Source organism: Erpetoichthys calabaricus, chromosome 10 (assembly GCF_900747795.2).
Source record: "Erpetoichthys calabaricus chromosome 10, fErpCal1.3, whole genome shotgun sequence".
In the NCBI taxonomy this organism is placed as follows: Eukaryota; Metazoa; Chordata; class Cladistia; order Polypteriformes; family Polypteridae; genus Erpetoichthys; species Erpetoichthys calabaricus.
Window position 1 is genome coordinate 77,770,176 of NC_041403.2, and position 27,433 is coordinate 77,797,608.

The 27,433-nt window shown below is 39.0% G+C and overlaps 1 protein-coding gene across 1 annotated transcript in view; it reads right to left on the reverse strand.

Moving 5' to 3' along the window:
- The window catches only part of st3gal3a (ST3 beta-galactoside alpha-2,3-sialyltransferase 3a), a 249,979-nt gene that overhangs the window by 192,517 nt on the left and 30,029 nt on the right, over nt 1-27,433 (reverse strand). The window contains 2 exon segments of the mRNA XM_051933244.1: nt 2,529-2,677; nt 22,356-22,501. Coding sequence (XP_051789204.1) covers nt 2,529-2,646 — 118 coding nt within the window. The 5' untranslated portion in view covers nt 2,647-2,677; nt 22,356-22,501.

Below are 27,433 nucleotides of genomic sequence, written 5' to 3' on the forward strand. Positions count from 1 at the left end.
AAGCAATGCAAATGGTTCTTGACTCCGTTGATAGTACCGTCTATTATTGTAAGTTGTCATTTAAGGAATGCATGATGGAGAGCATGAGTTTATGGGAATATTGGACAAGGAGACTCTTTATATTGTTTTGGTATATGGCAGGCCAAAAGGATGCTTCGTTGAATTTTAGGGGAATCCTTTGGGTTGGACCCTTTAACAATGGCATCTGTACGGAAATATAGAAGGTTAATAAGGGTGGGGGACTGGCACAAATTAATATAAAAAGGGGAAATTTCTCAGACGGGTTCACAACTAGACATTTCCACAATATCTAGGTTGTACATGTACCATGTATTATGAAAGCAGCCTCTTCATAATTTATAATCTGGTCCAATGCTACCTACCACTGGGGTAGTGATTTTACTACTCTGCCAAACTACTTAAAATTCTAGGCTGTTTTGTGCATTCATGCATGGAACTGAAAAGAAAACCACGATGGGCGTGTAAATAACAAATGAGATATTAGGAATGGAAAATACATTGACATGACCTATAAGCAGTTTTGCAATACTTGAAGTAACCACCAGGTGGCAGCTAGAACATTGATAGCAATTCTCTGGCATCAGTTCAACAAGTATAAAAACCATTTTTAAATTTTCTTGCCTTTTTATTTTGAATGTATTATGCGCTGCACGATGCATGTTAAATATATTAAAATGTCAAAAAATTGTAAACTATGTACAGTATCACGGTTTGGAGCTACATTAATGGAGTCATACAGAAATTTTCATGTTTGATAAAAATTGACATTTTTTATCAAAGTTACAATTAAATTGATTTAAAAATATAGCAAAGATATTACTAATGCTGCAAACGGCTATTACTGCTTGAAATGACTGATTTATAATTTATTATTCATAGATGGCTTAGAAGTCCCATTTTGAGCAGCCATTCTCCTCATGGTAAACTGCGTGATTAATAAAAAATTTAAAAAAAGATGACTTTGTTACATACTATATAAAGCATGTCGGTATTGCTGGTCTGTAAAAATACACAGTTTAAGTTTTAAAGTTGTAGTACTGCCTGATAGGACTCTATACTAATATAAGTGGTACTATTTAAAGGTTCTACGTCATTCAGAACATACAGATACCATTTAGCAATTTACATAATATTAAAATGAAAACTTGCAAATGTAAGAAAAAAATATGTTAACTGAAAAATGTTAATGTTTTAAGTGTATGCAAAATTTTCAGTTTACTTTTCACATCTACTACAAAAATGACTTTGTACACTGGCACTAAACTTTTCTTATTTAATACTGTTACACACAAGTACTGTATTATGAAATAATCATATTTTTTGTAATTATACTGAATATCAATGGCCGTGAAATTCTTAATACCCATCCATCATTTTCCTAGATTCACATTATCCACTTAGTGAGGTAACGGAGCATCAGACCCTATACCATTCACCCATACTGAATCAGAACGTACAAATTCAGACACATCTAATCAACCTAATCTGAACGTCATGCACAAGGCAGGAACACCTCTGGATAGTCTATTACAGAGCACAAAATATCCCAGTATTACAATATTGGTACAAGTAACCAAAAACTACTCCTTTTAATAAGGGAGGAAACAAAAAAGTGTCCACAGAAAACTTACATATACATAGGGAGAACACACAAACTGCACATAGGCAAAAAAAAAGGTCAATACTTGAGTGGAGGTCAATCAAACCATGAGTCGGCAGTGTAGACTACTGTACTGCTATGCTGCTTTCAATAGACACAATGAAGAGTTTTTTCAGCGCAAAACTGTGTTATTAATTAACCAGCTTACCCTGTGAATGAAAATACTGTATATTTTGCCAGTATATATTGTCAGTTAGTATATAGTATATTGTTGTGCAGTTCAAACCATGACTGGGCAGTCAAGGTTTCACATTCAAAGGACTAGTTCAACCACTACAGTTTAAATTACAAAAAACAATATATTTGGCAGAGTTGACTTGATAAAAACAATAATATAGCTAATGTGCTGCTTATTATTAACAAGACAAGACTGATGGAGGCTTCTTCTTTGAATCAGTCTGGTATTTTTTAATCTTTACTATTAAGGCTCTATTGAATTCTATTCTTAAAAACATTATTCATCATTTTTACATTCTCTTTTGAAGATGTTGTTTTCCAAATTTACTTTAAAACGGTTACTGTTAACAACCCTGGTTTTACTTTATTTGAGGCTCTATGTAAGGCAAACTAAGGAAAACAAAATTATGTACAAAGTTTGGAAAAGCAGATTAGGCTAGCAAGGTTTGACAAATGATAGCAAAAAGCAGCCCATGATAATCATTGAAAATTGCTTGGTCTTCTGATTGGATGTTCTGTTGTGCTATTTTTATACTTTAGTACAAAAACAACAAACAACTAGTATAGTCTAATAAATACTCTGGGTACATAGACTATGCTAAATTTTCTATGAAACTAGCACCACCAGACAAGTGATTAACCTCTTACTGTTCCAGTTCCCATTACTCACATGTTTCCTGACCCCATCCTCGCATATGCAGTTTCCCTGATGAATAGTACAGGAATCCCAGGACCAGCATGAGACTCAGTGCCAGTAGCACATTTCGAAGAGTGATCAGGATACTCATCTTTCACATGGCATCAGGAACACTACATCACCTGGAAAACAAGAAAGAGAGGTAATGTCATACCCTATCCAGCAACACTGGATTAAATCACTTAGCAAAAAAACTACAACCAATTAGGTTTTGTTGTGCCAAAGGTTATCCTAAAAGACATCTTGGAGAAGACATTTTGTTTGCTGAGGTGTAGCAGCTGCATAGAATGAGACACTTTTTTGGTACCATTCACCCCTTAAATAATAAAATAGTTGAATTTTACAGTTCCTGTGATGGTCAGTGAGATCCCAAGTGGCAAGTTCTAAATTCTTACTTTTTGGTGTATGATTGCATCTGTCTATCATCAAACCTGATAAACCCAGTTCAGGAGTTAAGTTATAGGAGGTCCCAGTTGTAAGAGGATAGAGCTTACCATGGTAATACTGAGAAAAAGGCAAAAATCAGCCTTGGATTCGGCACTGTCCATCTCAAACCATAATCATGCACTCACCCACATTCCCTCATAAAGGCCAATTAACCAGCTCACCAACAAACCAACACAGCCACTAGGAGAACATGAAAAGAAGCAAAGCACTGAAAAAATGCTTCAGTGGTACTTGTTTTTTTCTAGGACAGAATTATTATTTAAATGTATATTTTTTTTCTAGGAAATACATATGCTGTATCTGTTTTATTTACACTTCTTTCCTAAATCATCCATTCAAAAAAGAATGCAATTTTTCCAAACTAAAACAAATTCTTTCTCAGTCCAAAACTTTTAAACTAAAGGTATATTAAAATTTAATCACACAAAGTAAAGGGTTCCTTGAATTTTTGACTATTAAATTATATTTTCCTATAATAAAGCAATAACTATATGGTAAGTCTGATCAGCCAAATTATAGAAGTATATGTTTAGTCTATTTTGATGCAATTGACAACTTTTATCTCTAACTTGAACCTTTTCATTTTATTGCTTTAAATAACATGTCAGCTCTGTGGAAGCAAAGTATATCGTTTTTAAACAGTTTGCCTTGGTATTCTAATTTATATTTAGCAGTAAACTGAACACTATATCTGTGAATAACTAATAAATGAACTGATCATCATACAATAAAAAGGTTATGACAGATACTCTTACCAAAAAGATGCAAGAATGCAGCACCCCAAACTGAGTATTTGTTCATGCAGTGGTCAAAACAAAAACTAAAAAAATTCTGATGCTATTTCAGTCCATAGTAACATCTGATTACATTGATGAACTATTCACAGATATCTGGAGAACTATCATTAGTTGAAAATGAATTCAGATGGAAGTTTAACAAAGCTCATAAAATCTTTGAACAGTATAGTAATTATAAAAAATGTCACCAACCACAAAAACCTTGATTTAGGAAAACAATGTTTTCCACACACACCCAGTTATCTGAAGATACATGCAGACAACTTCTATCTTGTAAAGACTGATTGTAATGCAGCATAAGCAGCAAGGGAGTCTTAAAATTTTGGTTATTCATTCTTAAAGGAGAGAGATGTTACAGAGCTGTAACATTAATACCACATACTAGTAACAGTAAGATTTTTTTTTCCTCCTTGAAGCAACACATTTGTCTCAAGTCTGTTACTGAATGTGCTCCTCTTTTGGTTTAGCCAAAACCTTATACGGGGGAGAGAGCCATTGTCCAGAATAGCAAGCAGCTTCCTGGCTGACCTCTGTTCTACCACTTCCTTCAGCAAGTCCAGCATGACTCCCAAGGTTGAAGTAGCCTTTTTGATCAGTTTTTTAAGTTTGTTGTAATCACCTGACACTAGAGTTAAACTGAATGGTTTTCATTTTTGAAAATGCACTCTGCCAAAACACTCTGAAATGTATCATATTATGGTCACTAGAGCCCAATGGCTCAAACACCTCTACCCCCTGATGGAAGAGACTGATTCCAATTACTACAGGACAATACATTTAGAGAGACTTCTCCTCTGATTTGTGTTTTAATGTTATGTGTTTAAAAAAGCAGTCACTGATAACATCTATGTATTACTGTTCATACGCTCTGCTATTTGCAAGGTTATCCCAGTTAAAATTTAGATAACTAATGTCACCCAGTATACTGTATATATATATATATATATATATATATATATATATATATATACTGTATTATATACAGTGTGAAATAAAAAATGAACACTTCCAAATATGTATTACTCAATAAGTATGATACATATGCATCCATTTAGGGGAGCTAACCTTATTTATTTTCCAAATTTTGGCACCTGAGAAAAATAAGTAATTATTCATGGCTGCCATGTCAACCATCAAAGGTGGTACACTACAAAGGGTCTGGCACAAATTAGACTAAATGTTTGACATGTGCTATATCATGAGACACAAGGGGTGCAGACTGAGCATTCGTATGATTAAGAAAAAAAACAGAGTTCCATATATCAAAGATAGTGCGTCCTTTCTTCTGATGGCGTTGCGATGTTCCTGTACACGTGTTGAGATTTTTTTTGACGTCAACACGTGTACAGGAGCATCGCAATGCCGTCAGAAGAAAGGACGCACTATCTTTGATATATGCACATACTAAATCGACAGGACACACATTCAACTGGGACAACGTAAAAGTAAAATTTAAGGCCAGTACAAAAAGCGCCAGAGAGTTGGCCGAGTCTTGGCTATCAGATGAAAACGCCATCAACAGACACTTGGACATAAACCCAGCATATGGCAACTTAAGAAGGACATATGCACATTAATTAAACGATACACCCCCCCCCCCCCCCCCTGATCATACTGACTTAGTCACCGTGCCCCACCCCCCCATCCCCCCCAATACTGAATGTGTTGCTATATATTGCCTTTGATTCTTGTAAGTCTAAGCATTATCCTCTGATGAAGACCCCTGATAGGGGTTGAAAGCTCAGGAATAAAACTATTTTATGATACGTGATTCGTTTTTTCTCCCTTTGTGGATCTCCAACTGCATATATATATATATATATATATATATATATATATTATGAGGGGCCATTCAGGAAAAAAATATTGGTTTGTAAATATATAAATTGGTTCAGATAATATACATTGGTTGAGATACATTGGTTTGAATACAGTAATCCTTCCTCTATCGTGGGGGTTGCGTTCCAGACCCCCCCACCGCGAAAGGTGAAAATCCACAAAGTAGACACCATATGTTTATATGGTTATTTTTATATTGTCATGCTTGGGTCACAGATTTGCACAGAAACACAGGAGGTTGTAGAGAGACAGGAAGTTTATTCAAACACTGCAAACAAATATTTGTCTCTTTTTCAAAAGTTTAAACTGTGCTCCATGACAAGACAGAGATGACAGTTCCGTCTCACAATTTAAAGAATGCAAACATATCTTCCTCTTCAAAGGAGTGCGCGTCAGGAGCAGAGACTGTCAGAGAGAGGGAGAAAAGCAAACAAATCAATAGGGCTGTTTGGCTTTTAAGTATGCGAAGCACCGCCGGACAACGCAGCTGCTAGGAAGGGAGCAATGTTAAGGTAGCCTTTCAGCATTTTTTTAGAGGAGTGTCCGTATGTCTAGTGGTGTGAACAGCCCCCCCTGCTCACACCCCCTCCGTCAGGAGCACAGAATGTCAGAGAGAGTGAGAGAGAGAGAGACAGAGAAAAACAAACAATTAAAAATCAATACGTGCCCTTCGAGCATTTAAGTATGCGAAGCACCATGCAGGAAGCATATTGCTTGACAAAACAGCCACATTTAAGCCCAGCAAGGAAGAGAGCAATGTGAAGGTAATCTTTCAGTGTTTTTTGAGGAGCGTCCATATCTTCTAGGGGTGCGAACAAGAGGAGTTCCGCAGCCTTTGCGCGCCACTTGTCTTTTGTTTTAACACAAAATGCAGTCGGCATCTGTTAGTAAACATGCACGCGCAGCAATGTCCTGATGTCTGCGTTCTAAGGCTGCAGGTATATTAAACGTTATTGACGCTTTACCGGGGTGCTCTGTGATTGAGGACAGACAGTAAACTTTGTTAAAATGATATCGAAAAATACCAGTTGTCAGTTGTATTTTCAGTCGTTTTGGCTTGTTTACTTGTCTGTTACCAAAAAATTCTTCAACGGGGCTCATCAACAAAGAAACAAGCATAGGTAGATTTAGTAAAATATCAGTAACTAGCCAACCCGCGGCGTAGAATACGCCGCATTATTATGTATTGATGGGTGAACACTTCCTGAAAGACACAATTGTCCAAATGGGGTGGGTTTGAGGATACGACTGTAGGTGATTGAAAAGATGGAACTCTGGAGAGGGCAACATACAATTGTCCGTGACTCAAAACTGGAGGACCGCCGTTGCGCCTCCACCTCCCAGAGCAAGGGACGGGGCTGGACGGCACTCGGGCGAGGAGGGCAGAATGGGGGGAGAGGGGAAGGACGCCCATTCCGCTCCCTCCACCCCGGTCCCCCCACCATTGTAGTCTGCTGATTTCTTAGTCATCTCTTAGTCATCGTTCAGTACGCACTGCCTGCTCATGTACCCGCCCCCTACTCCTTACCTGAGTCACTTTCGTCTGTGTACAGTCCACATGCACCTGTGAGTCACGGTGACTGTTCATTTTCCAAACACTGCCTCAGTCGCTTTCGTCTCTGCTACAGTCCACATGCACCTCTGAGCCACGTTGACTTATCATTGTTCTTTGCGGTTCCGGCTGCTTTTCTATACTGTATATAATCCACCAAGTAACCCGACCATGGTAGTAGCGACGGGTGTGTGTACAAAGGGCAGGGACTTAATCAGTGCAAGCGTATGACCCGCACTTACAGGGAATTCCTCGTTCGTGGGGAACAATTGCAAGCCCCAGTCTCCATCACAAATGGGGTTCAACGGCCTAGCCACACCTCTCGGCGCCGGGTAGACACGTTGATCCATTCAGTGTAGCGCGCGTGCAGCACCGGACATCTAAGGGCATCACAGACTTGTTACTGCTCAATCTCATGTGCCTGAAAGCCACTTGTTCCTCTAAGAACTTGGATGCTGACCGCTCTTTTGTCGCGTAACTATTTAGCAGGAGGGAGTCTCGTTCATTATTGGAATTAACCAGACAAATCACTCCACCAACTAAGAACGGCCATGCACCACCACCCACAGAATCGAGAAAGAGCTATCAATGTGTCAATCCTCTCCGTGTCTGGGCCGGGTGAGGTTTCTCGTGTTGAGTCAAATTAAGCGAAAGGCTCCAAACCTGGTGGTGCCCTTCCGTCAATTCCTTTAAGTTTCAGCTTTGCAACCATACTCCCCCCGGAACCCAAAGGCTTTGGTTACCCGGTTGGCTGCCCGGCGGGTCATGGGAATAACGCCAGTCGGCATCGTTTATGGTCGGAACTACAACGGTATGTGATCGTCTTCGAACCTCCGACTTTCATTCTTGATTAATGAAAATGTTCTTGGCAAATGCTTTCGCTCGAATTGTTGGTGGGCGGGGCTCTGTGAGTTGGTGAGCGTGGCTCTGCCGTGCGTGTGCCATGGTCGGCTGCTTAGTGAATTGTTGGTGGGCGGGGCTCTGTCTTGCATGCGTCTTGCTTGCCATGGACTTAGTGAATTCTTAGAGTTAGTGGGCATGGCTCTGTGAGTTGTCGTATCCCATGGTCTTAGAGTTGGTGGGCGTGGCTATGTCGTGCATATCCCATGGTTGTCTTGCATGCCCTGTCGGCTGCTTAGTGAATTATATTATATACATATATATATATATATATAGATAGATAGATAGATAGATAGATAGATAGATAGATAGATAGATAGATAGATAGATAGATAGATAGATAGATAGATAGATAGATAGATAGATAGATAGATAGATAGATAGATAGATAGATAGATAGATAGATAGATAGATAGATAATACATTGCTTGACACCCAGTAACACTTTACAAAGACATATATGACCTTTTAAAATGAGTGTTTCCTCTGCTAGAAGGGATTAAGAGATACACTCGATATGAAAGTGCTATAAAAGACTGTCTGATAGGCTTATTAAAGAAACTCTGCACAATTTTAACTGCCTGGTGTTCATTTTGTAAGGGACCACAGCAGATGAGGAATGCCACAGACTGCTTCCTACAAGTTTTTAAAATGCATTTGATGAGTTTTAATTTCCCATGGAAAACGGTGCACATAACTCCTATGTGTTTTATAGGATAATTGCACCTGCTGTGAAAATGAGGTCCCTCTCCAATGTACAGGGGTGGTGAAAGGAAATTTATTTATTTATTTATATAGAACTATATTTCATTACAATAGTTTTGATGACACATATGGTGGAGGTCAAATTTGAGTTCAATAACAAAGCCTTTCCCGTGGATATTTTTTATCCCCAGGAACAACCACCTGTGCAAATGTTTAAGAGCAAGCTATTACTTATAGCATGACAATGGATTGATGCATTTATTTTAACGAGCTGTCTTTTAAATGTCTTTGTAAAGTGTTACTGGGTGTCGAGCAATGTATTATTATTACTGATATTTTACTAAATCTTACTGTCCTTGTTTCTTTGTTGATGAGCCCCGTTGAAGAATTTTTTGGTAACAGAATAGTAAACACGCCAAAACGACTGAAAATACAACTGACAACTGGTATTTTTCAATATCATTTTAACAAAGTTTACTGTCCGTCCTCAATCACAGAGCACCCCGGTAAAACGTCAATAGCGTTTAATATACCTGCAGCCTTAGAACGCAGACATCAGGGCATCGGTGCACGTGCATGTTTACTAACAGATATGACAGCATTTTGCACGGAGCATGCGTTAAAACAAAAGACAAGCAGCGCACAAAGGCACGTGAACAAGAGGAGTTCCGCAGCAATCACATCTCAGTGCACCTAAGAGAAGGGACACTGAATTCTATGAGGCACAGATATTTTAGAGCACCTGTTCAAATATTTATTGATTGATTAAGATCAGCGATTTTCAACGGTTCACATGTGTGCCGTAAGATTTTTTTAAAGCAAACTAATTAAAGACTTCTTTGAAGAAATATGACACAAAATAAGTCTACGACGCAGATTCTATGCCATTTTATATGATTTTTATATCATTATATTAAATGAAATGCTGCCAATATGGAATAATAGAAATCACCACGCTGCTTTCTATCTTTGACGAACTAACGTTTTATGGGGTGAAAAAAATGATCGCCTCTAAAAGATACACTTAATCAGTAGTGTGTGCGACCCACGATTTGTGAGTTTGAGTGTGTGTGTTGTGTGCGTGTACGTGTACGTGCGTGTTTGTGGTTTTGTCAATTTTACTATAAAAACAGTTAGACATCAGTTATTTGTGAAGCAGGAATATTCTGGTCATTCTGATCCTTGATCAACATTTAAAAGAAACCGCGCAACTCCAGTGTTTTCCTCCATATCATCCTTTCAGCAAATAGAACTAAGTTCCTTGCTGAAGCAGATTACTATTTAATGAAATGCTTCCAATATGGAATAACAGAAATCACCGGGCGGCTTTCGGTCAATGATAAACCAGCGTATCATAAGGTGAAAAAATAGGGCGTACTGCGGTTGAGATCAATGCTTTCCGGTAACTCGGCTTTTGAGAAGAATCTGTCATGGGAGGGACACGAGGAAGCGAGTGAGGCGGGTACAATGAGCCGGGGCGGGACAGAGCGGGACGAGGAGGCAGGTATCTGTGCAAGTGTTTAAAATAAGGAAAAAAAGTGCTTTGAAATCGAGGACCCCCAACCAAGATGGCGTACGAAACAAAACATGGCAGACAGGCAAACCAATCTATTTAAACCAATATATATATATCCTAACCAATGTATATCAACCGATATATATATATCTAAACCAATGTATGTATCTGAACGGATGTATTCCAACCAATGTATATATCCAAACAAATATATCTCAACCAATGTATATATATCAGAATGGATCTATGCAAACCAATTTATATATATCTCAACCAATGTATCTGAACCAATGTATATATCTGAACGGATGTATTCAAACCAATGTATACATCTAAACCAATGCATCCCAACCAATGTATATATCTGAACCGATATATACAGTATATCTGAACGGATGTATTAAAACCAATGTATATATTCAAACCAATGTATATGAACCAATGTATATATTTACGAACCAATCTTTTTCTCCTGAATGGCCCCTCATAATATATATTAACATATATATATTGTGAGGAACAGCCCGGACACAGACAGGTAGACACGATGGTTTCACCCAACACACGTTTATTAATCATATTTACAGTGCACAGACCCAGTGCCGCAGCACCAATCACCCCTCGAGTCCTTGGCCACACGCACAATGCCTTCTCTGTCTCTGGTCCGCCTCCACTCCTCTCTACCAAGCTTCGTCCTTCTTCCACCCAACTCTTACCCCTGATTGGAGGGAGGCGGCCCATTTTATTCACCCCGGAAGGGCTCCAGCTGCATCCTGAGGTTTGTAGCCACACCCCTGTGTGGCGGAAGCTCCAGCGGTGAAACCGGAAGTCCACCAGGTGTCTTCAATTCTCTTCCCCCCAGCACTTCCCAGTGTGGCGGAAGTACTGAGGTCCAACACTCCCAAGGCATTGGGGCGCCCTCTGGTGGTGACCACGGGCCCCTACAGGGATGAGCTTCCAAGCTCTGTACCCGTGGTCCCCACAGCAACCAGGCAGGATGCCCCCTCGTGTTCCGGAGGATCCACAAGCCCTCCTCCAGTCCTCCTGGGCGTCCCGGCCGGGCATGAACGCCCGCCGGGCACCACAGTGCCCCATCGCCAGCGAAGACCCGTTGGTCCAAGCGACACACCCCGTTAGGGCGGCTCAACCCCGAAGTGGGTCCTACTCTCTGTCCAGGGTCCGTTCCGGCACCCTGGAACTCTCTTCTTCGGCACCCCCTCCGAGATCTACGTGCCCCGCTGTTCAGTACCGCTCGTGCCTTCGCAGCCTCCGCCGGTTGAGGGGCTGCCCCATCGCCAGTGGAGTGTCGTCCGGCCAAACGGTCCGTCTGATGAGGGTAGGCTTCCCCGAAGCAGGTCCTACTGCTTGTCCCGGGCCCAATCCTGCAACACACAGAAACACAGGGGCAGAGCCGCTGCCTGGACACCCTTCCCCGGCATCCCTCTGTGACTAGTATATATATATATATATATATATATATATATATATATATATATATATATATATATATACATATATATACACACTAGTCATTTAGCCCGTTACAATAACGGGCGCTAGAACAGTAGTGCATAAACATTAGTAGGAACAGTCTATATTAAATGGCAAGGGACTTTGACCTCATTCTTTTTGTTGGTCATATTTTTCTTTCCTTCAGCCTTTCATTTGTTGATGTTTACTTGCTGAGCTGACCGTTCTTCGTGGGCTGCCGCCGTGTATTGTGTGTCTTTAATTTTCTGTGACAGTAATACTGTCTTGTATGGCTCTATTCAATAAGGGCGCGCACAAAAAGGTGACCTTCAAAAGGGCAACCTCAATTGAGCGCGGCGAAAAAAGGCGTTCGTAGATAATTTAGTTCAAATGGCTCTGGAATATGTGAAGAGCAGCAAAGGTGCAGATCTTTATTTACGCGCGCCTTTATTCGCTGTGACCAATTGAGGTCGCCCTTTTGAGGCTCGCCTTTTTGTGCGCGCCCTTATTCAAGGATACCTGTGCACACCCTTATTGAAGGATACCGTCTTGTACGTCTGCTGGCTTGTACGTCCGTAATATACCTTTAATTTTCTCTGGCGGTAATACAGGCGTGCGCGTCGGTAATATGCCTTTAATCTCCTCTGACAGTTATACCGGCTTGTATGTGGCTGTAATATGCGTCACTGTATTGTGTACCTTTAATTTCCTCTCGCAGTAATACTGGTTTGTATTTCCGTAAAACGCCTCTAACTTTCTCTAACAGTAATATCGCGCATCACTCACTCACTCACCACTAATTCTCCAACTTCCCATGTAGGTGGAAAGCTGAAATTTGGCAGGCTCATTCCTTACAGCTTACTTACAAAAGTTAGGCAGGTTTCATTTCGAAATTCAAAGCGTAACGGTCATAACTGGAACCTCTTTTTTGTCCATATACTGTAATGGTCTGCAGCTCGCTGGCCGTGGGAGGCGGAGTTGCGTATCGCGTCATCACGCCTCCCACGTAATCACGTGAACTGACTGTGAACGCAGTACGTAGAAAACAAGGAAGAGCCCCAAAGAGCGCTAAGACAGGCTGTGTAAAGGCAGCTTCACAAAAAAACAGATCCTTAACAAATTGTTATTGGTATATTTTCCCTCAATTTAAAAAGGTTTTCTTTTCTTCTTAATTAAAATTTAAAAGCAATACTTCACTGCTGCGAAGCCCGGGAATTTGGCTATATGCAGTGAGTGTGTACGCCTGATGAGCCCAGAATTAGTGCGAAACACGTGTCGCGTACTCTTTGCATTATTTGACAGTAAACTATTTTCAACCATTCTATGATCTGCTTCTCACAACTGAAGGCACCGTGGCTGATGTTAGCTGACTTGCTGGCCAACCATAAGCGTTACCTGGTAGGTAACCACCCATACAATCAGATTGTGATTCAGACTACGAATGCCGTGAATGTAATTGCCCGATCTACATGCTGTCAAATAAATTAACCACACGCCGTGGCGCAATGTTAGGGGCTTCGCCTCTAGCGCTGACATCCGAGGTTCGATTCCCATAAGGGAGTGCAGTGAGTGTGTACGCCTGATGAGCCAAGAATTAGGGCGAAACATGTGTCGCGTACTCTTTGCATTATTTGACAGTAAACTATTTTCAACCCTTCTATGATCTGCTTCTCACAACTGAAGGCACCGTGGCTGATGTTAGCTGACTTGCTGGCCAACCATAAGCGTTACCTGGTAGGTAACCACCCATACAATCAGATTGTGATTCAGACTACGAATGCCGTGAATATAAGTAGATATGTGTATATATATATATATATATATATGTGAATGTATGTATGTATGTATGTATATATGTTTGTCTATATTTATATATATATATATATATATATATATATATATATATATATATATATATATATATATATATATATATATATATATATATATGTGTGTGTGTGTGAAAGTATGTATGTATGTATATATGTTTGTCTATATTTATATATATATATATATATATATATATATATATATATATATATATATATTAGGGCTGCACGATTAATCTTTTTTTTCCTCATGATAACGATATTTATGACCCATGATCAGTTAATAAATATCGTCGCGATTTTACAGTATAAAGACCAAACTGTTTTTTATGGGCTGAGTTTACGGATTGGACTGCGTCTTGATTGCAAGCGCTTTCTGAAGCAGTAGAAGTCAATAGCAGCAATAACAGTCAGTCAGAATAAACATATGATGGCGGAGCAACGTGCAGAAGTGCGATCGTTAGTTCCTAAAAAGGGGTCATACTCAGTTGTCTGGAACTATTTCGATTTCGAGGAATGTGATGTTGATCAGGTACGAGTCTTGTGCAAACTTTGCTCCTGTTCCGTCCAAACGTCCCAAGGTAACACAACAAACCTCATCAACCACCTTAAAAGCCACCACAAAGTACACTATCAAGAATTTCAAAGACTGAAGGCACAAACAGCAACAACAAAAAATTACCAGCCATCCACAACACAGACAACAATATCAGGGACATTGTTCAACGCAATACCATATCTGTCTAGCCAGTACCGCCGCTCCCTATACGCAGAGTACGCAGTCTGCGTAGGGCACCAACTCCCAGGGGGGCACCATCCCAGCTGCTCAAAAAAATCGTTTTAATATATTATAATAATAAATTAATATTAATAATATACATATACATCCATCCATCCATCCATCCATTTTCCAACCCGCTGAATCCGAACACAGACATATACAAATAAACAAAAATATAAACGTATATATTGCATTTTACGGTGAACGCAGAGTAGGCTAAGCACACGTGATGACGCGCGCGCCCTCACCTCTGTACCCAAATCTCTGGATTGCTCTGCGCATAGCAGTGACGCTCCCTGTAACTGTTGCCTCTGCTGAGCGAAGTTTTTCTAAAATGAAGCTCATCAAAACGTACTTGCGCTCATCTATGGCACAAGAGCGCACGAGTGGTCTGGCAATTGTCAGCATCAACTCTGAATTAGCAAAGGCTTTATCATATGAAGAGCTCATTTACGACTTTGCCTCAAGAAAAAGCAGAAGTGTGCCTTTGTAAATTTTGAACTTTGGAAAGCTCCAGCAGATGACAGTGTTGATTTTATTTCAGTTTATTATTGTTTATTTTATTTATTATAAATGTTTTATTTAAAGTGTGATTTTAGTTTGTATTTTTTGCTGTAGAGCTACAATTGTAATTTATAAATGATACAATTTATTTATGTATTTACTTTTATTTGAATAAAGTTCTATTTTGGCCCCTATAGTAGGTGTTTTTTTTATTATTTTATTTTTACTTCCGTAATATTTGGGGGAGGGGGCACAAAAGTAAATTTCTGCTTAGGGCACCCATTTGGCCAGCAGCGGCCCTGTGCCTAGCTCGCAAAGACACCGGGAAATAACAGAGGCGATCACGTACCATATAGCCAAGGATATATGTCCAATAACCACCGTGAGCAGTGAGGGGTTTAACAAAATGATCGCAACACTTGATAAAAGATATAGCATTCCCTCACGCAACCATTTTTCCAATGTTGCGCTGCCCTCGCTGTATGCGAAATGCCGAAAAGAAATAGAAAGAGAAATTCTCAGGCTCGGCCTTGAATATTTTGCTGCCACGACCGACTTATGGTCAAGCAGAACTGCGGAACCGTATTTGAGCTTGACAGTTCATTTTATTGACAGCGAGTTTGAGATGAAAAGCAAGTTTTTGCAAACTTCGTTTTTCCCACAAGACCATACAGCGGAGTTTATTGCAGTGGGCCTCAAAGAAGCGATGTCCGCTTGGGGCTTGGTGGAAGAAAGACTTGTGTGCATCACAACGGACAACGCAGCTAATATGATTAGGGCAGCATCTGTGAATAATTGGCCGAGGCTACACTGCTTTGGTCACAGACTTCATTTACCAAAGGAATAATCGTCATTATTAATCGTGATAAAAATTTTGAGCAAAATAATCGTAATAATCATTTTTTCTGTTATCGTGCAGCCCTGAATATATATATATATATATATATATATATATATATATATATATATATATATATGTGCATATGTATATATATATATGTGTATATATATATATATATGTATATATATATATATATATATATATATATATATATATATATACATATTAATAAAAGGCAAAGCCCTCACTGACTCACTGATTCACTGACTGACTGACTGACTGACTGACTGACTCATCACTAATTCTCGAACTTCCCGTGTAGGTGGAAGGCTGAAATTTGGCAGGCTCATTCCTTACAGCTTACTTACAAAAGTTAGGCAGGTTTCATTTCGAAATTCTACGCGTAATGGTCATAACTGGAACATATTTTTTGTCCATACACTGTAATGGAGGAGGCGGAGTCACGTATCGCGTCATCACGCCTCCTACGTAATCACGTGAACTAAAAACAAGGAAGAGATTTACAGCACGAGTCAAACGCGGGAACGAAGGTAAATGACGTTAATTTTTGACTGTCTTTTAATACTGTGTAAGCATACATATTAACACATGTGCAATTAAACGTGTGCATTTACGGGGTGATTTCTCAGGCTTAAAACCTCGCCTTTTATCAAACGCGGGAACAAAGGTAACTGACGTTGTTCACTGTCTTTTAATACTGTGTAACCATACATATTAACACATGTGCAATTAAACGTGTGCATTTACGGGGTGATTTCTCAGGCTTAAAAGCTCGCCTTTTACTAAAAAGGTAAATGCAAAACTATTTTCAATCAGTTTAATGAAACGCTCCCGTTAAGGATTGCAATAACATATTCGCGAGATAAAAGAACGAAGTAGGGGGAAATGACGGAAGAGCCGCAAACAGCGAAGAGCAAAAAATTAATTAAACAATTGAGAAGGGAGCGAGTGAAGCATACAAGCATGTTCATAAGGGAAACAAAGCACGGTGTAAAACGTAAGTTTAAATTAAGTTTATAGAAACGCTCCCGCTGCGGATTGCAATAACATATTCGCGAGATAAAAGTTTAATGAGAAGACACGAGGTATAAACGAACCACACGCCGTGGCGCAACGTTAGGGGCAACAGTTTCAACCATTCTATGATTTGCTTCTCGCAACTGAAAGTCGGCACATGGCGGATGTTAGCCGACTTGCTGACCGCAACATTAGGGGCTTCAACTCTGGCGCTGACGCCACATCTCAGTGCCAACACTTTGCAGACTCTACTTAAAAGACACGCCCTCCTCACTGGACAGTTAAAAAGACCAATCAAACTAATGATGACATCAAGTATTACCCAATCAAAAGTAGGAAAGGAGGCATCTTCATAAAATGCGTGTGGGATGATTTGCATGAGACGCTGCTTTAAAAAAAATGATAAAAAAAATACGGGACAAATCCCATCCAGTATTGATTCAAAACGGGACGCGCAATTTCATTCTCAAATGCAGCACGATTCCGTATTTTAAAGGACGGGTGGCAACCCTACAGTGCCAGGTAACCACCCATACAATCAGATTGTGATTCAGACTAGGAATGCAATGAATGTAATTACCCCGATCTACATACAAGGCGAAAGTCTTGCAACATTCAAAGATGATGGTTTGGGATAAGTACACCATGGAACATAAAAGAGCTTATGAAGCCTTGAAATGAAAAAAGCAACATCTCAGAGATCGTAAAAAAAAAATAGGAGGTAATGTCGTTTTACTCGCTGTAGATTTTAGTCAAACATTACCAGTTATTCCACGAGGGAGACCAGCAGATGAACTCAACGCGTGTTTAAAATCCATGCTTCTCCCACGCTCGGTTATATGTCGCGTGTTCTCGGGTAGGTACACCAAAAAATGTATACATTTAAGCATGTAATGGGCAAACAAAAAATGAGGTATACCCGAAGGCACTGCAGTAGTACTTAATGTAACTTTACTTCTTAAATGTTAATGTTTTACTGTTTAATAATTTATACGCTTCTTATATGTTGTTCAAATTCTTTTATCAAAATACCAGTGACAGCGCAATGCACGATAACATGGAGTGAATACACCATACGCATCCGCCCACGGCCGCCCTGGTGTGCGCAGATAGGAGTTGATTCTACAATAAAATAAAATAAAGATAAAAAGAATAATACAATCATCACCCATAAAGCGGATAGCAGACGTGACGTACTATATGTGTACCAGATTTCAAGTCAATAGGTGAAACGGTTTGTGAGCTACAGGTGATTTAAAATCCTGGACAGACACACAAATTGCCACGGTAGCAAATTACAGAAGAAGATTATACTGTTTAATAATTTATATTTATATGAAATGTGCTTCTTATATATTACTTCATATTCTCATATGATAATGATGTTAATGTTTATATTGATTTCTATGTTATTGAAACTGCATGTATGCGTGTATATGTATGTATATATATATATATATATATATATATATATATATATATACTAGCAAAATACCCGCGCTTCGCAGCAGAGAAGTAGTGTGTTAAAGAGGTTATGAAAAAAAAAGGAAACATTTTAAAAATAACGTAACATGATTGTCAATGTAATTGTGTTGTCATTGTTATAAGTGTTGCTGTCTTTTATATATATATATATATATATATATATATATATATATATATATATAATATACACACACACATAAACATTTATATACATATACATATATATACATATCTACATATACACATATCTACATATATATATATACACACATACATAAACACACACATAAGACTTATTGACTGAAACGGGCTTTCACGAAAAAAGTTAGGGCTTTGCTACAGGATACACCCTCCACAAGTTAACCAAGTAAAAATAAAATATATATTTCTGTTTTATTTAAACCTTTTAAGTTCATATGCATAGCCCCATTTGGCTGTTTAATTTTTTTTTCTTTCTTCAGTAATATTTAATCTCCTTAAAGAAAAAGAACATATCCATTTTACTTTTTTTGTATCTCTGTAGTAATATTTTAGTGTAAAAGAATAACCAGTATTTAAACCTTTTATGTTACTTTATACATTTATTTTACACAATGTTGAAAAATTAATAAGAAAGCTACATATTTTGGCAGCTGCTGCTTTCATTTTCAATGAAATGAAAAAAAGCTCTCCAAGAGAAAACGTCAATGAAGAAGAAACAGTTTGCACTATCTAAAAAGGAGAAACCCTCATTTATAAAAGTTTGCTGCAGATGACTTAACTGAAAATAAATGAATAGTTCCTATGTGTATAATACATATTTATCTATTTGACTTATGCCTTTATTCCACCAACTTACAACATCTGAAGTACAATTTGTTACATTACTTTTGTTTTTTGCAGCACAGGCAGGTGAAGTGACTTCCTCAGGGTCACACAGTGGTGTCAGTACCAGGATTTGAACTGACAAGCTCCGGGTTTACTGAAATATTACTGAAGAAAGAAAAAAAACGAAAATGGGCAAATAGGGCTATGCATACAAATGTCCATCTATCCATTATCCAACCTGCCATATCCTAAATACAGGAGCCAATAAGTAGATATGTATATATACAGTATATATATATATATATATATATATATATATATATATATATATATGTGAATGTATGTATGTATATATCTATGTCTATATATATATATATATATGTAGATATGTAAATTTGTATATGTATATATATGTTTATGTGGATGTGTATATACGTATGTATATGTAGATATGTGTATATGTAGATATGTATATATATATGTATATGTATATATATGTTTATGTGTGTGTGTGTGCATATTATATATATAAAAGACAGCAACACTCATAACAATGACAACACAATTACATTGACAATCATGTTATGTTATTTTTAAAATGTTTCCTTTTCTTTTTCATAACCTCTTTAACACACTACTCTCCGCTGCGAAGCGCGGGTATTTTGCTATTTATCTCTTTATATAAAGGAGAGTTGGGATCCGAGACACTGTGTTTGTGTGTTTGTGGAGGGATGGAGAGTTAAGGCAGGTGTTGGAGTCACGTGATCATCTCCCCTCCCATTCACCTCATTTCATTCAATTCATTTCGCTCGAGCTGAGCTCCGCAGTTGGCGCGGTCTTGCTGTTCTTGATTTGCTTTTCACATGGCCAAGTATACGTTGCATGCTCAAGAGTAAGCTCAGCGCAGAACTTGGTCATATTACAACCGGAGGGGCGAACTGACAACATGGTATACAAAGAGATCCTTAACAAATAATTATTGGTATAATTTCCCTCAGTTTATTATATAAAATTTTAAAGCAGTACTTCGCCGCTGCGAAGTGCGGGTATTTTGCTCTATATATATGTGTGTGAATGTATGTATGTATATATGTATGTCTATATTTATATTTATAGATAGATAGATAGATAGATAGATACTTTATTAATCCCAATGGGAAATATATATATATGTGTAGATATGTAAATTTGTATATGTGTATGTATATATATGTATATATATATATATATATATATACATATATATATATATATATATAATGTATATATATGTATATATGTATATGTGTATATGTATATATATGTATATGTAGATATGTGTATATGTAGATATGTATATATATATATATGGTTACATAACCTCTTTAACACACTACTTCTCCGCTGCAAAGCGCAGGTATTTTGCTATATATATATAAAAGACAGCAACACTTATAACAATGACAACACAATTACATTGACAATCATGTTACGTTATTTTTAAAATGTTTCCTTTTTTTTTCATAACCTCTTTAACACACTACTTCTCCGCTGCGAAGCGCGGGTATTTTGCTAGTATATATATATATGTAGATATGTATATATTTATATGTATATATATGTAGATATGTATATATATATGCAGATGTGTAAATTTGTATATGTATATATATATGTATATGTGGATGTATATATGTATATGTAGATATGTGTATATGTAGATATGTATATATATGTATATGTATATATATATGTTTACATAACCTCTTTAACACACTACTTCTCCGCTGCGAAGCGCAGGTATTTTGCTAGTACATTATATATATACACACACACACACACACAGTACATATATCATCCTCTTTAATAAAATCCCTGTGTGCGTCCAGGTGTCCGTGTCTTCTGGTGAAGTGCGCATGCGTGGGGCGCGGTGCGACGCGCGATATTACTGTCAGAGAAAGTTACAGGCGTTTTACGGAAATACAAACCAGTATTACTGCGAGAGGAAATTAAAGGTACACAATACAGTGACTCATATTACAGCCACATACAAGCCAGTATTACTGTCAGAGGAGATTAAAGGCATATTACCGACACGCACGCCTGTATTACCACCAGAGAAAATTAAAGGTATATTACGAACATACAAGCCAGCAGACATACAAGACAGTATTACTGTCACAGAAAATTAAAGACACACAATACACAGTAAACATCAACAAAAGAAAGGCTGAAAGAAAGAAAAATACGACCAACAAAAAGAATGAGGTCAAACTCCCTTGCCATTTAATATAGACTGTTCCTACTAATGTTTATGCACTACTGTTCTAGCGCCCGTTATTGTAACGGGCTAAATGACTAGTTCCATAATAAGATGCTTACTTGTGAGTAATGTGGCCAAAATATGAGGTTTTAAAGCACAGGTTTATACAATAATTCATGCTACTTTAGATCCTTCATCATGTCAGACACACTGCAGCTAGCCACTTCTTTTTTTGGTCTACCCTAGTAGAATGAGTCGGGATATGTGACTGAGTGTGTCATGTGATGTAACAATGTCCTGCCTAAGGTCAGTGCTTACATTATGCTTCTGACCTCTTCAACCCTGAAAATGATTGTGCTGCTTTGAGAATGGCAGAGTAAATGGCAGAAATTTTATTACCCAAGGACACCTAATTTGCCTGAATTAAATTAAATTGAGACAAAAGTTAGGATGTGAGGGCTTAGATCCTGCTACAAATAGTAGTTTTGGTCAAAACTTCTTTTATGTATATGCCTCACGACAGACTAGTCTGTTGACTTAGAAACCATACTTTTATTTTAAAAGGCCACTTGAGCATTACAAGTGAATGTGTAGCCATTTCCTTCTCTGCTCTCTTCTAGATGAATTAAAAGTTCAAACAAAATATTTTCTGTATTTCACAAACATTGCATTTTCATCAGAGAATAGTAAATTAAAAAAATCAATTAGAATTATTCTAAAACACATTTTTAGTTTTAAACAAATACATTTTATTCTTTCCTCAAAATGATCATTAAATATATGGTTTTAAAGTACAAAATTGTTCAGAGTGATTCCAATTTTCAGTTACCAAGTCAGAAGGCATTAGGCAGCAAGCAGCCCTGGACACAGCTCTCTATATAGCACCTCAAAAGCCAAACTATTCAGCAATGCAAATCCATGAAAAGTTAATATAGAATTAATATTATGGATAACATTTAATGTTGTCTTAACTTCAGCCAAAATAAATGTTAATTAATGAACTTTCACACTGAAGTATTTAGATGCCAAGAACACTTTAGTACTTACTAATATGACTTCACAAATGACACCACACTCCATCTTTTAGAGCTGGAAGACTTGGGTAAACTGGCAGGCATGGAGAGCTTGTTATTTAGCACACCATCAATAAACTGAGTTTTTTCACCTCATTCAATGGATGTTGTATCAGAACACTGCAAGAAAAATAACTTACACTTCAAACTTCAGTTTAAAATTTAATTCATCATGTACGTTTCATTCAAGCAAGCATCAGGTGTCTAGCAGGTTTGATGGATGGATGGTTGTTTCATTTACTGCTGTTTACAACTCTGCATATCTCTCAAGGTGCTTGGTACTGTATAGACTGTCACTCTATTTACATTATAAAAAACTAGACCTTTATCTGTCATTATAACACTATGATAAGGAGTCTACAAAGTACTGAAGAGCAATATAACTACACTGCAAAGCCTTTTTAAGCTTTGCATCCTAATGAGTCAGTAAATTCATTAAGATAGCCCAGATTGTAACTGAGTAAACATTATGTTAAAGTATGTACTTAAGTACTATATATTTGTATAACTCTTTGAGATTGTCAATTAGGTCAAGTTCTACATAAAAAATTGAATTCATATTACCTTAAGCTACAGTATCTAAAAATTTGTTTTATTTGAAATGTGGTACAGTTATTTACATACTATAAAATGGTAATAATGTACATTTCAGATGCACATACTTGATTCTGTGTCATACTATCCCACTCCAGCAAAAGGTTTCTGTACTGGTGTTGCCTTTGCAACTACACAATGCCTGTATTACACTTATGTTTCATCAAGGGATGTGTTAACTGTTTAGACTATTATGCTACTTGTTATGAATCATACTTTACATAAATAAAAATGCATTACTTCCTGAAGAAATTCATTTACTTTAGTTCTCAGATTCATAATTTAAAAAACAATCTGAAAACAGGGGAACATTCTGGAAAACTGCAGATTTCCATCACAATCTACTCCCGAAGTAATACATCCAAATATTAATTTACTAGATATAATTGAACATAACTTGCTAAAACACTGTTAATAGATGTGCCAAAATGTAACATTATCAAACTGACTTAATTATGTTCAAGACCATGAGGGAGCTGGAGCTACTCTCAGCAGTACAGGTTATAAGGCAGGAAAATATCAATGGAGAGAATGCCAGTCTATTGCAGGGCCTAGTCAAACACACTGCAAAGATGATAAATTAGACTGGACTGCCAATACTGATGCGCTGTGCAAGAAAGGACAGAGCCGACTATACTTCCTTAGAAGGCTGGCGTCCTTCAACATCTGCAATAAGATGCTGCAGATGTTCTATCAGACAGTTGTGGCGAGCGCCCTCTTCTACGTGGTGGTGTGCTGGGGAGGCAGCATTAAGAGGAAAGACGCCTCACGCCTGGACAAACTGGTGAGGAAGGCAGGCTCTATTGTTGGCATGGAGCTGGACAGTTTAACATCTGTGGCAGAGCGAAGGGCGCTCAGTAGGCTCCTATCAATTATGGAGAATCCACTGCATCCACTAAATAGTATCGTCTCCAGACAGAAGAGCAGCTTCAGCGACAGACTGCTGTCAATGTCCTGCTCCACTGACAGATTGAGGAGATCGTTCCTCTCCCAAACTATGCAACTCTTCAATTCCACCCGGGGGTTTAAACGTTAACATTTAACATTATACAAAGTTATTGCCTGTTTTTTCACCTGCATTATTATCATTCTTTAATTTAATATTATTTATTGTATTATTATGCTGCTGCTGGAGAATGTGAATTTCCCATTGGGATTAATAAAGTATCTATCTATCTATCTAAAGCAATCACTCACACAAGACCAGTCTGTAATCACATTCATATTGTATCTATGGAGACATGGAAGGAAAACCCAAGAAAAACCTGTGTAAACACAGGCAGAACATGCACCACCTCCATGTATGAAAATGTATCACTAAAGCCCCCATCACAGTACATGAACTTTTCAGACAGACAGACAGATCTTTATTAATCTAAAAGCAAATTAACACCACACACCCTCATGACTGATAGACGTGTACTTTGACTCAGTCAGACTGGTCAGACTAATGCCAGCAAAATCAAACTGGTTGATTTTATGTTAATTCATAGGGATAGCCTTGTGTTTGCGAGGGCTGACAACCATTAAGTGTTCATCTGGCAACACAATGCATGTACCATAGTTCTAAAGCAATGAGGAACACAAGTATTTTTGACTACAAAAAGACAGAAGAGGATTATCTGTCCGATGTCTCATGTTTGTCACTCCATAACAAAATGGAAAAAAGAAAAAAAGGCCAGAGATGGCAGCTGAACTTGTCACACCTTAAAACTTTGGTTTGGGTACAGGTACTGTCAGGGAGAACATTACTGGCTGTAATAACTCGGCAAGCTTGTAATATTTTTGAAATATGAAGGTGGTGGAATGTCATCACAGACTTGAGAAATGTCATCCCCTGTGATTTCCTGTGAAATAATCTGACACCATCTAGGCAATGCAAGTAGAAGACGTGTAATTGAAAAACTAAACGTCAGTTACCACTAACACAGATTATAGCACTGCCTGTCTAAATTGCTTTTTCTTGAGCATTAATCCAAGCAAATTACAATTCAACATTTTTCATATAAATCTGGAAAGGAAATAATGTGAAGTAAAGGGAAATGCAAGCATTGGCTGATTTAGAATAATCATTTAGGAATGAAACTGTAACATTAAAGACATAAGACACAGACAGTACATACAGTATACAGTATGTGGGAGTGTGTGTATAGGGGTGTGTGTATATTATATAAAAAGCCAAATTCCCTTTTGGGAACAAATAAAGTTCTATCTATAACCATATGAAGTGCATACTGACTTACTGGCTCATTCCTGTTTTATATTTGTGCAGTGAATAGTGCAGAGCCAAAAGGATGTTTAAACCCGGCTCTGGTTATCAGAGTTTCCTTCAGATTTATGACATTGAAAAGGTGACCCATTTAATTGAGCAGTACCAAAGAACAATTGACAAAGAATAAAATATATTTTAGGAAGTGCTAAAATATAAGTCATGTAATACTATATTTAATAAAATAAGCATACAGCATTATTCCATTGAACCTAAATGCAATGGCTAAGAGCAATGAGCCTGCTTAATGTAGATGCAGTTGTCACTATACTATATTTTAAAGGTAAATTCAAAAGCTTTCGTTATTTAATATTAAAAGCAGATCTAGTTAGTATTTTTGAAATAGTTGACTTTACTTGCATGTATTTATAGAGTTTAGCCAAAGACTATTGAATCTACATTTTTCAAATGTAGACCCCATATGGCTTTAAACCAAGGATCAGCGTTTCCCTTGCCCGGGAAAGGGTACCCGGGGCCCCACCCTGGAGCCAGGCCCAGGGGAGGGGCTCGCTGGCGAGCGCCTGGTGGCTGGACCTTTGACCACGGGGCCCAGCCGGGCTCAACCCGAAGGAGCAATGTGGTTCCGCTCTCTTGTGGACCCACCACCTGTAAGAGAGGCCATAGGGTTCGGGTGCAATGCGATATGGGTGGTGGCCAAGGCGGGAACTCTGGTGTTCCGACCCTGAATTGCCGAAACTGGCTCTTGGGACATGGAATGTTTCCTCTCTGGTGAGGAATGAGCCCGAACTGGTGCTTGAGGTTGAGAGGTACCGGCTAGATAAAGTCGGGCTCACCTCTACGCACGGTCTGGGCTCTGGAACCATTCCTCTTGCGAGAGGCTGGACTTTGTTCCACTCTGGAATTGCTGTGGGTGAAAGGCAGCAGGCAGGGGTGGGCTTGCTTACAGCACCCCGGCTCGAGGCCTGTACGTTAGTGTTCTCCCCGTTGGACGAGAGGGTTGCTTCCCTGCACCTTTGAGTTGGGGGAAGGACTTTGACTGTTGTTTGCACTTACGCGCCGAACAAAAGTTCGAAGTACCTGGCCTTCTTGGAGTCCCTGGAAGAAGCACTGCAAGGTGCAGCTCCTGGGGACTCTATCTTTCCTACTGGGAGACTTAAACGCTCACGTCGGCAGCAACAGTGAAACCTGGAGGTGTGTGACTGGGAGGAACGGTATCCCTGATCTAAACTCGAGTGGTGTTCAGTTGTTGGACTTCTGTGCTGGCAATGGATTGTTCATAACGAACACCATGTTCGAGCATAAGTGTGTCCATAAGTGCACTTGGCGCCAGGATGCCCGAGGTCACAGCTCCATGATCGACTTTGTAATCGTGTCATCGGATCTGCGAACTTATGTCTTGGACACTCGGGTGAAGACAGGGGCTGAGCTGTCAACTGATCACCACCTGGTGGTAAGTTGGATCAGATGGCGGGAGAGGCTGCCGGACAGACCAGACAGACCCAAATGTATAATGAGGGTCCGCTGGGAACGTCTGGCAGAGGAACCGGTCAGAAAGATCTTTAACTGCCACCTCCGGCAGAACTTCAACCTTATTCTGAGGGAGGCGAAGGACATTGAGTCTGAATGGGCCATGTTCTGAGCCTCCATTGTCGAAGCAGCAGAACGGAGCTGTGGCCACAAGGTCTGTCGGTGCCTCTCGTGGCGGCAATCTACGAGCCCAGTGGTGGACGCCCAAGGTTTGTGAGGCCGTCAAGTTGAAGAAAGAGTCCTACTGGGTCTGGTTGACCAGTGGGACTCCAGAGGCAGCTGAGGGGTACCTGCGGGCCAAGCGTGTGACGGCATCGGCTGTTCATGAGGCAAAAACTCGAGCATGGGAGGAGTTTGGGGAAGCTATGGAAAACGACTTTTGGTCAGCACCGAGAAGGTTCTGGCAAACCGTCAGGCGCCTCAGGAGGGGAAAGCGGTGCTCCACCAACACTGTGTACAGTGGAGATGGGGCCCTGCTGACTACAACTGCAGACGTTATTGACTGGTGGAAGGAATACTTTGAGGATCTTCTTAATCCCATCTGCATGCCTTCCTTAGAGGAGGCAGAGCTGGAGGACTCCAGGGGGGGCCCGTCCATATCAGGGGCCGAGGTCGCCAAGGTAGTTAAAAAGCAGAGGTGGCAGGGCCCCTGGGGTGGATGAGGTTCACCCTGGGTTCCTCAAGGCTCTGGATGTTTTGGG